The 10734-nt window shown below is 37.5% G+C and overlaps 1 protein-coding gene across 2 annotated transcripts; it reads right to left on the reverse strand.

Moving 5' to 3' along the window:
* Positions 1-1803: 1803 nt before the first annotated feature.
* Positions 1804-7789, reverse strand: LOC135519539 (homeobox protein Dlx1a-like). 2 transcript variants are annotated; one of them, XM_064944770.1, is made up of 5 exons: positions 7743-7789; positions 7430-7652; positions 4327-4925; positions 3849-4048; positions 1804-3479 (listed from the first exon to the last, which is right to left on the reverse strand). In XM_064944770.1, the coding sequence occupies exons 3-5, from the start codon at positions 4637-4639 to the stop codon at positions 3225-3227; spliced, it is 768 nt and encodes a 255-aa protein (XP_064800842.1). In that variant the 5' UTR covers positions 4640-4925; positions 7430-7652; positions 7743-7789; the 3' UTR covers positions 1804-3224. The 2 variants fall into 2 exon arrangements, with proteins under 2 accessions (XP_064800842.1, XP_064800841.1); XM_064944769.1 differs by having other exon boundaries at positions 4327-7652.
* Positions 7790-10734: the final 2945 nt, after the last annotated feature.

Genomic DNA, 10734 nt, shown 5'->3' on the forward strand with positions numbered 1-10734 from the left:
GCCTTCATTACTCTTACATTGTGCTTTGCTAATTTTGAACCTTCTTCGCATAGACAAACCCGCACTATACACCTGCAAGCAATTTACCAGCCATACATGTCAGGGAACAGCAGCGAGATGGCAGCTCACCTATTTAACTTTTTTCATTGCGCAGCAAATTTCTTTCAGTGCACTCTTTTGTTAACGCTGAAAGATTCACTATGCGAAAAAAATTGCTCATAATTACCCCAGAGATGGGAAACTGCATTAGAATAAATAAGGGCGAAATTACTGTAATTATGTTGGGTTTGATGGGCTCGGCTCGTAATCAAGAGGAGAATACAGTGAAATAGCACTGACCCTCTTGGATGTGCAGCTGCGCCTAGTCTTTTGGAGGGAGAGGGAGAGGAGATAAGTGCAGACACCTTACACTTCTTAAGGTTTATTATTTCACGGCTATATAGCTACTCCTCATAAAAACATAGGCCGACTAATACCAGGTGAATGGAAAACGCAACGATACATTTTTAAACAGAGTTTTAAAAAAATGCACACGCTAGCCGATAATATTGTTGATTGACAAAAAAATAAAATTATTTGTTATGCGTATTAGGCCCAATAGTTGATTTAACTGTTGACAAATGAACAATAATAATAGTAAAATCATACAGTAAATGGCAACGTTACAATAACAGCAATGTGATCAGGTTGTTAGACTAAATCAAACAATAAATAAAGGCGTGCACATGGATGATCTATGTATGTGTGAACTGTAAGGGCAATTTGTCGCCGTCTTTTCACCAGTTTGCACCATTTTTTCTGTGGTTTTCTCAGTCTATGGCTGGAGCCTTTTCTGCGCAGGCCAAGCCGGTTAACAAGAGAACATCCCTGCAGGTCACACAAATTATGTCAAATGTGTTAGCTTAATTACTAAACACTAACAGTTTAATATTCATGGACTCTACACACGCACGTTTGTGCATACACACATCGTCTAGCACAGACATCTATTGGATTTTTGTATTATGGTAAATAAGCAGAAACGTTTTGTTTTGTCATAAACAACTTGAGGGACACAACACGCAGTTTTGTCTGCAGTATATGTTTTTCCAGGCACCACATAATAGGCACATTTATATTTCTAAATATTTGAACTGGACGTGTAGGCCTAACGTTTATGAAATGGACAACTGGGTGCAAGCTGCAGGGTGCATGCACGGAATGATATTTGCAGTCTATTGTCTACCGTAGAACTGTAACGTTTTCACTCAATTGGTCCTTTCCTCAGCTCATCGGGTGCTTCAGAATTTTCTGTAAAAGCGCAGTTAAACCATCAACCCCAAACAAGAGGCCCTTTGAACTTTTCACTTTTACTTATCTACATTTAAACCCCACCCCCACCTCCTCGACCAACCAGTCTGTTTGCAGCACCTGCCTCTCGCCCAATTATTCACTTAACACACACCATTGCTCTCTCCTCTATTCATCGATGAAAACGGGGTTTGTTGGAACCACAGAAGCGAGAAAGGAGCTTATAGCGGCTAAATGAAACTGAAAAGAAACAAGCACTATATTGCTGAAGGAATTACAATGTTATAGAAACCGACACATTATTAATCGTGTCCAGTCTGAATTGACATGTCTCCAGCATGGCGATATCCAGCACACAGAAAGATATTATGAAAAACGGATAGGACTATATATATCCATTAGGCCCCTTGGGCTTCGGCTATGAACAATATTCCTGGCTAAAAACCTATTCCTAATCCCATGTAGGCTATACGGCCAATGCTGCACATTGTAGACGAATGAAAATGAAATGAGTAACCATAGAGGCTGTATTTTATTACATTGTATCTTACCACCGATTTCGTTTTAAATATAACGTCCTGAAGAAATAGCTGTCACATCGCAAGCCTACATGGACTTGTTTTAGGGTTTCACTTTACTTTCTAATCGTTACCACCACCCCACTGGCTAGGCCAGCACCATGCCTATAAACACAATATTACTGACACCGTTATACTGTCCTTTTAAATCATACTTTTTTTTTACTGTTTTCAACAATATGTACATAACTTCAATAAAACAAAGCAATAAATTAAAGTGATCAATACAAAACTAAATATTTCTATAGACTGCTTAACACATTCATCTTAATGAACACACAAAAACCCTATTTCACAATGTATCATTAGGCTACAGCATAAACCAAAGCTGAAAAAAAATCATATTATATCTTGTCCTTATGTACATCCACCCGCGCAACACATAACAAACAATGACAAACCATATTTTCATCTTCGGGATCAACTTAGTGCTCTTCTCAAGCAGCCACTAGCCATTTAAACTTTTTTCACATAATGTTTGGGGCTCCGTCGTAGAAGAGGAGTTTTGCTTGCATTAGAGCAGCATTTACAACACTTTGTTGTCGTTTCATAAGTCAAACACACCTGCATATTAAATAAACACACAGACTTTGAAAAAACTAAATAATTTAACTTAAATTAATACACAAAACAGCATGGTAGCAACATGTGGCTAGCGCAATGGCGCAGGAAAGAACTAAGGGACGGACTCGATATTCGATTCCATGCCCATCAAAATGATAAGACAATTAATTGGATTGGCCTACATTCGTTGGTCAAAGTTACATTGTAGACCAGTGGTAGTTTTGTCTGTTTGAAAGCAAGGTTTTAAGGTCATGGTCAAATCACTATGTTGACCTTCGTTGGAGATGCATGACCTACATCTGATACTTGGAAACGTGCGGCTTCATACGCCATTTTTTTAAATCATAATTGGGATAAGAAATTAAGCAAATCTTAAAATCAAACATAGGATACATAAATATAGCCTACTCTCACTGACTTGTTACAGCTCAATATATTTACTTTAACACATAGCCTATTAAAATGTCACAAAAGATAATAAGAGCAGCTTGAGGACCCATTTTTCATAACAATTTCCGGTGTCTGTCGGTGACATGAAAGGACTTGTTGCCCTCGGGCGCGAACGGTGCCTTTTCAGTCCCTCGGCTCACAGGGCTTTTGTTCTCTGTCCCGTCGGTCAGCATGAGGAGGCCGACATGTCAGCTGGCAACTTTGGGAGCAAACTCCGGATTACATCTGTGCATGGCTGCAGCGGGACAGTGCAAGTCCACGCTGGGTGGTTGACCCAAAATCTCCTGATATGGGCCATGATAGTATAGAGGGCGGGGCAGGTCTTTTAGCTCACTGTTATGTTCACATGAGTTGCGGTTGCTGCATAGACTCTTGGTGTGCAGTTGGATACCATGAGGTGTAACTTGGAATGTAAGACCCTGGTGTACCCACGGATGTTTTCACCGTGGTCGGTGAGCTCCAAACCGGTGCTACCGGAGAGCCAGTCGAAGATATGCGACCATTAAACTGGGCTAAAGTGTTGTTGTCAATTGTTCCACCACCTTGCTTCATCAGCTTCTTGAACTTCGATCGCTTATTTTGAAACCAAATCTTTACCTGAGAAGAAAGAGACAATCAACGTCATTAAGATTGTCTAGTTGGGCAATTTCAAGAAACTATACCAGGGGACAGTAAGGCACCATTTTGATTTGGAATGTCGAAATAATGTTTTGGTAAAAGCCTCGATTTCTTCCCAGCCTCGAAATATTTGTACACTTTTCATAGAATATCAGCATGATGATAATCAATATTAAACATTTGATAATACCCAACTTTATTCAAAACATGAAGACAGCGGTCTATAACACAACCAGAAAGAGAATAAATAGCCAATGTAACCAATTGGCCTACAATTGTTTAACGTGTTCAAAGGTACATTGAAATACAAGCGTTAAATGAAAGTAAAGATAGCAAACGTTAACTTGCCTGTGTTTGCGTGAGTCCCATTGAAGCTGCCAGCTCGGCTCTCTCTGGCAGTGCCAAATATTGAGTTTGTTGAAATCTTCTGTTTAGAGTCTGTAGCTGCAAACTGGAATAGATAGTCCTTGGTTTGCGAATCTTTTTCCCTTTCCCATTGAACCGTACCTCTCCGCCTTCTACAACTGTATTCTTCTCTGTCTCTGGTGCTGAGAAGGGGAGAAAATAGCAGAATAAGGAGACAGCTCGCCAACGTCGCTGCACAGCAATGCGCATCACAGTGCAAGTTTTACAGGCTGTAGTTTAGGTATAATTACCCTTAATTGCGTACATTGTTTATAGCATTACGCAATAAATAATTACCGAGCGTAATACCCCAACATCTGGGTTGCTTTACCAATCCAACGTTTGCTTGCTGGACCGAAAACAGAAACCAAATGGCTCCAATAACTTTATAGAGACAAAAAGGATGAAGTTGAAAGCTTACCTGTATCTTCTAACTGTGTCTGTGTTAGTGCTGAGCTGTTTTGGTACGATTGCACTGTACTGAGATATGGACTTGAGGAATGGCTGCCGACGGAGTTAACGTATGGATAACCTAAAGATCTAGGAAAAGATGAGGCTGGACTGTACGAGCTCTCGTGTTGAGTATGACCAGCAGAATGTAAACAGTGCATGGAATAGTGTCCGTGAGACATTGAGGAAGGCGACATTTGTTGACTCGGTGGCCCAAATTCCATGAAAACGGGTTTTCCTGTGACAGGGCTATTAAGACTTTCTGGTATTGTAGTCATTGTCATCTCTTCTGGCGGATCTCTCCTCTTCCTTTTTTGTTTTCTTCTATGATCTCAGTGAAGGATGGATCCCAATTTAAGCTGTACTGATTTTTTCTCTTTCCATTCATAAGAAAATGTAGTTTGTCTCTGTGAAAAGTCTAGGTATGATGCACTGGGTCTAGACAAACTCGCTCAAAGGTTTGAATCAGGGATCATGAATATTCATCAAAGACGGTCGCTGATTGGTCCACTCTATCCAAGAATGATGCCGATTGGCGATCCTGAGGTTGGGTCCTTTGGACCTGATAAACTCAAGAAAAACAACAAAACCTGAGATTCAGCCCGGAGATGTCAATAAAAAAATATTGCTTAGGTAGCAGAGAAAGGTATTAGCAAAATAGACACTGAAATCCTAAATATCTGCTTTAAAATAAACAACACACAATTCAATCCAGCCTATTTTATAATAATAACAATAATAATAATAATTCAATTGTTTCTTATAAAGAAATAGCCTATTTTATTGTCAATCACAAGTAGGCTATGGTTAGATCCTGTTGTATCGATAGGCCTGTTGTTCACTTAAACATTAAGAAACAGCCTGTGTTATTATTATTATTATTCTCATTTAAGAACTGTTTCATACAAATGAATCACACTACAACAAAACATAATAATGTTCAGAGATAGCAGTATGAATACATTGAATTGTAACTTTGAGGCGTTATAGGCATATTTAACAGAAAAGTTATGTTTTATTTCTCATTAGATATTGTTTTGATATCTCAAAACAAACTGTAATAGATTTACTAATTATTGACAGTCTTTTGGTGTTCACATGCACATATATATTACTTACAGGTCTATTTGATCAAATGCCAGTCTCAAGTGCTCTGAGCCACAGCTGAAGCAAGATGAATTAGCATAACACTAATGTTTAATTTTCATACGCATAATTAAACATATATTTAACACTCGCAATGGCTCATGGTCTCAAATATCGGAGTCCTGGTTGAATTGATAAATACAAGCAATGACTAACCTATGTTTTATGCTTAAAATATTGTTGTGAAAAGAAACACTTTCTTAACCTTGATATTTGTAAAACCATTGGGCTGTTTCTCTGCAACATTTATCCATATAGGCTATAGCCAGCTAAGTAGAAAACACTTGAAAGTATTACTTAAGTAGTTTTGAGGGGAATCTGTACTTTACTTTACTATTTATACTTTTGACTACTTTTACTTTTACCTCACTGTATTCATAAAGAAAATAATGTACTTTTTACTCCATACATTTTTCCCTAACATGCAAAAGTACTCGTTACATTTTGAATGTTTAGCAGGACACGAAAATGGTCCAATTCACATCCCTGGTCATCCCTACTGTCTCTGATCTGGCGGACTCACTAAACACATGATTCGTTTGTAAATTATGTGTGTTGGAGCGTACCCCTAGCTAGTCCTAAATTTGAAGAAAAAAAAACTACGTACGTTTGCCTACTATAAGGAATCCGAAATGATGTATACTCTCACTTTTACTTTTGATACTTAAGTATATTTGAGTAATTACATTTACTTTTGATACTTAAGTATATTTAAAACCAAATACTTTTAGACTTTAACTCAAGTATTATTTTCCTGGGTTACTTTCACTTTTACTTGAGCCATTTTCCATTAAGGTATATTTACTTTTACTAAAGTATGACAATTGGGTATTTTTTCCATCACTGGCTATACGCCTTTTATTGCTCTATTTTCCACATGTGAAATCATTTCATGACCAGAAACAAAATGCTTGTAGTAGCCTATATAACGTGCGTTATCAACCTACAAAATAATAATTGTACTAAGTAGGTGTATATTGTCAACCGACGTAAAAAACTACACCGCTGGCAAATCTCCAAATGTTCCATTTGGGGGTTAAACATATAATTCATTTGCGGCTGTTATTGAAGCATGGTAAAGCAATGTAAAACAAAAACAAACAAAAAAACAACAACATTTGAACAGGTTGTGTTGAGAGTTTACAATGATGTGATTATATTTATTATTTATACCTTAATTTCAAATTAAATATCACCCATTTCCAAATTATTGTCCAGTACATGTTCAATATGAGTGCATTATGCTATAGCTTTGATATAATACATATTGGGTGTCCTTGGCTGCCATAAATGTATTGCCCAGCTCTCACAATATACATATGATGCACCATCAGTTGCCATTAATGGGAAGTAAATCGTTTTATAATACCGTATTAAATATGGCGCGAGCATGCAGACCCATGCTGTTAGTCATGCTGCCCGCACCTCCTCTGTATCTATTAGTGCCTATTAATTGGCCCAGCAGTGGGTAAAACAAATGGCCTAGAAGATCATGATTTGTCGTGAAATTCAAACAAATAATTTTACAATTAACATTTTCGATTTACTCTGTAACATAATAATATAGGCTAGTTTAATCGTAAAACAGCCGAATATTAAACATAGTCTCAATCAATTAACATAATTCCCAGCGAGGTTGGTGGGGGTGCGGCCAGTTTCCCATTACGACTGTAGCCTATGTAGACATGAACAATGCTTTTCAGAGGACATTTGATTTAACCGAAACTAACGACTGACTAAAGATTAGGCCGTTTCCCTTTGTTATTGGCTCAGTTTTCGAAGGACATTTTGTTCAAAAAACCACGCTGATCCGTGGGCTATAACAGGCACGTTGAACATTTATGGTTACAGTAAGAATACAGGAGATCCACATTTCATTCAGCATTGAGATGAAGTGTTAACGACGATTAGTCATCCTTTTCACTTACTTAATATCGACAATCATGTGATGAAAAAGAAGAAAAAGTATCCCCAATATCGGAGATCAGAAATACTCCATTGCGCACCACTCACTGAGGGTGACGAAGATGCAGCAACCATCCTGATCTTCATTTTATTTTTCAATGTGGCCTATGTTGAGTCCTTCTGCTGTGGATGAGCCGAAAGCAAAAACACCACTAGCCTGTTCCCCCGGCAGCTCAAACTCCTCACCTGAATAACACATTAAAGGCGGTTAAATTCCGTCACTGTGATTATCAACCTAATTACATAATTGAACTCAAAGCAGATCAAGCAACTTACGAATGTGTTTTGAAAATGCGAGCGCTGACATCATGGTGAGCAATGTCTAGTCTGCGATGTGCATCTAACAGTGGATCTCTGGATTTGAAGAATTCTATAAAATATTAACGCTTATAAGGATAACTGGGCTTCTCTCCTTTAAATTGCCCAATTTAAAGCAATCTATTTCTGGAATTACGTTCGAAAAATACTTAAAGGGTTCCTCTATCAACAGTGAAAATGATAATAGTAGTACAACCAATAATTATCATCTTCCAGAACAGAGGACAGATTTTTATGGGCACTTGGTGGGTGCGACTGATAACTGTCATTATTTCCCCCCGATTATAGTATCTGCAAACTGGAATTCTGAAGATGAACATGCGTGTTCTTAGCAATAGGCCTACATTTCAGACCATTAACAGATGGAACATAGACTTAATTCTAAGGAAAAAAGCATGAAAAAGAGAAATAATCACAAATGCATTTCACTGACGAAAATGCCAAGTAGGCCTAATCTTAAACATATTGATATTTACATATAACAACATACATAATTCTTTACCATTAATATTGCCTTTCTCAAATGTCATTGTAATTACCTTTATATACAATAATATTTCATTTGACAAAATCCACAATAGCCCACTCAAAATGGGTAAATATTTCTTTGCATTTCATGTGACTAACTCTTTCCTTATTTTCAACCTATATTTTGATTAAGAATAACAAAGAACAATACAGGACATTTCTTTTAAACTAAATACTATTGTAACAATCAAACTAACTGCAACTCCAAATTAAAATACGACAGCTTTCAGAAACACTGCTGACTTGGAGAAGCATTTAATAACATTCCTCAGCCTTTACATTCTTGGCTCCTGCAGATGGAAGTACCTTGTAATGGCCAGTCTTACAGGATTTCTTCATCTTCGGATGGAATCATGGCATGGCTCTAACTGGCCTACACTAAAAACAAAGCCCTATGTGCATGGAAGCATCAGTGAGAGAGAGAGTTTAAGGAGACAGGACTCATTAGCAGTGAGTAGCTCTATGGCAGAGTGTGTTTTAACACCTGCTGCACTCCACCTGAGGGTTAGCAGCCTGCGCTGTGGGTGAAGGGTGGAGGGAGCAGGGCCTGAAGTGTCCCCTACTTCATTTCAGCCCTCTGACGGAAAGCCCTCTCTAACTACCCCTTCCAACCTACATTTGAACAGTCGCCAAATATGCATTTTGTGGCTCTGGAAGAAATTCGTTTTTCAAATGAATCTTCAGTACCTATGGGGCTTGCTAAACTAATTCACTTATTTTGCTTCAGACTTTACAAGGTCCAGGGTAAATGGGAGTAAATGTCAATGATTAATTACTGTGGCACAGGATCCTCCTTTTCATTTGATTTCCTCTGTTGAAGGGAGGGAGACACGCTATCCACGGCAAATCTGACCCATGATTTGAACAGCTGATATGCGGAATAACTTAACTCTCTAAAATGACCATCTATTGCAGATGCTAGTGTGGTTTTCACGAGGTGACCGTTCATTATGAAGAATATCTGAACAATGTTGTCAAATGCAGACAATATAATGCTTACTTGTTTTTGTTCAGTTTGAATAAATAATGTATTAGCAACATTGTCATCTCATGCTGGACAGAGTGATACTTTATGGATGTCTGCAGAATACTTACTTATGTTAAATAGGAGGAGGAGATAATAATGTCCCATTTCAAAACATTCACGAAATTTGTTCCGTGTTTTCTTAAAGATTGCACGATCAATCTAACAGTAGTTGAAGGGATCGTGACGTATATCCCTTCCAAGTTCCTTTTTCTTCTTTCCTGTGTACTGCATTTCCTGCTTCTTGTTCCAATGCATGTGAGTCTCTTGATGTGTAGTACACAGTTCTCTGTGTTTTGGACCTAATCTTTCCGTTTATATGAAGATGTAGTTTCTGCAAACATATCCACACTGTACATTTCTAACAAGCCAGGAGTACTAGAGACTGCTCTTAAAGACCACTTTGTTAATCAAATGTATGAGAAAATTGAAAACATAATTTGCTGTGCATGTATTTGATATACTTTGTCATCAATTAATACTGCATTCATTATTTGTACTGATGCTGTCTTTATGCAGCATTAAAAAAAAAATATTAACTGAACAGTGACCTACATTTACATTACTGAACTGCAACATCATGACCCATTTGTCAATAATAGCAAGACAAAATGACTGTATATTTCTCTAAAATCTGCAATAACGCATTGAATTATCAGAGTTCCAATACTATTGACCGTGATCAATATCTGTCTGATGTCTAAAGCATGCTGCTGATAAAACAAAATGGTGACTTAACAAAATATGATCAATCCAATGTGAACAGATCCTCGGGATGGTATTTCCCCCAGTTCCTTCTCTGCCCTTGGAGGTCCTTGCCTTCTTGTAATTTGCTGCTTCGCTGGGCACCAACTAGAGGAATTAAGCCAACTTTAGAGATGTATTTTCCTGTTCAATTTACCATCAAAAAGTGAATTGCTTTGGATTTACTGAATGTTATGTTGTAAACAGATACTGAATTAGGATGTAAAGGACATTCAAATGCAATACAATTCAGGAAGTGCTTGAACTATTAGGATGAGAAGTCATGATTTCTTTATAAAAATGCTTATTCGTTATGAAATGGTATCATTTCTATAACAAGATATTCTGTGTTTGAAATATTTTTTTAATCATAAATTTAACAAATGTGCCAACTATCAATTGTCCTTTATTTCAGTTATTTCAAACAGAAGGCATGATACATTATTTACATTTTCTCAAGTATCAAACTGTGTATATATGTATATTACAATTGTATTACAAAATAAAGAGTGATGATTCAGAGCAGTGTACCTTCTCTGATCTGCAATGTCAGTGAGTCACACCTGAACTACAGAGCACATCCAGATAGCCTTGTACCCTTAACAATCAATTCTGGGTTTTTGATTCAGTCCAAGTGGTTAATGAAACTCTGGT

The sequence above is a fragment of the Oncorhynchus masou genome, chromosome 29 (assembly GCF_036934945.1).
Source record: "Oncorhynchus masou masou isolate Uvic2021 chromosome 29, UVic_Omas_1.1, whole genome shotgun sequence".
Taxonomy (NCBI): Eukaryota; Metazoa; Chordata; class Actinopteri; order Salmoniformes; family Salmonidae; genus Oncorhynchus; species Oncorhynchus masou.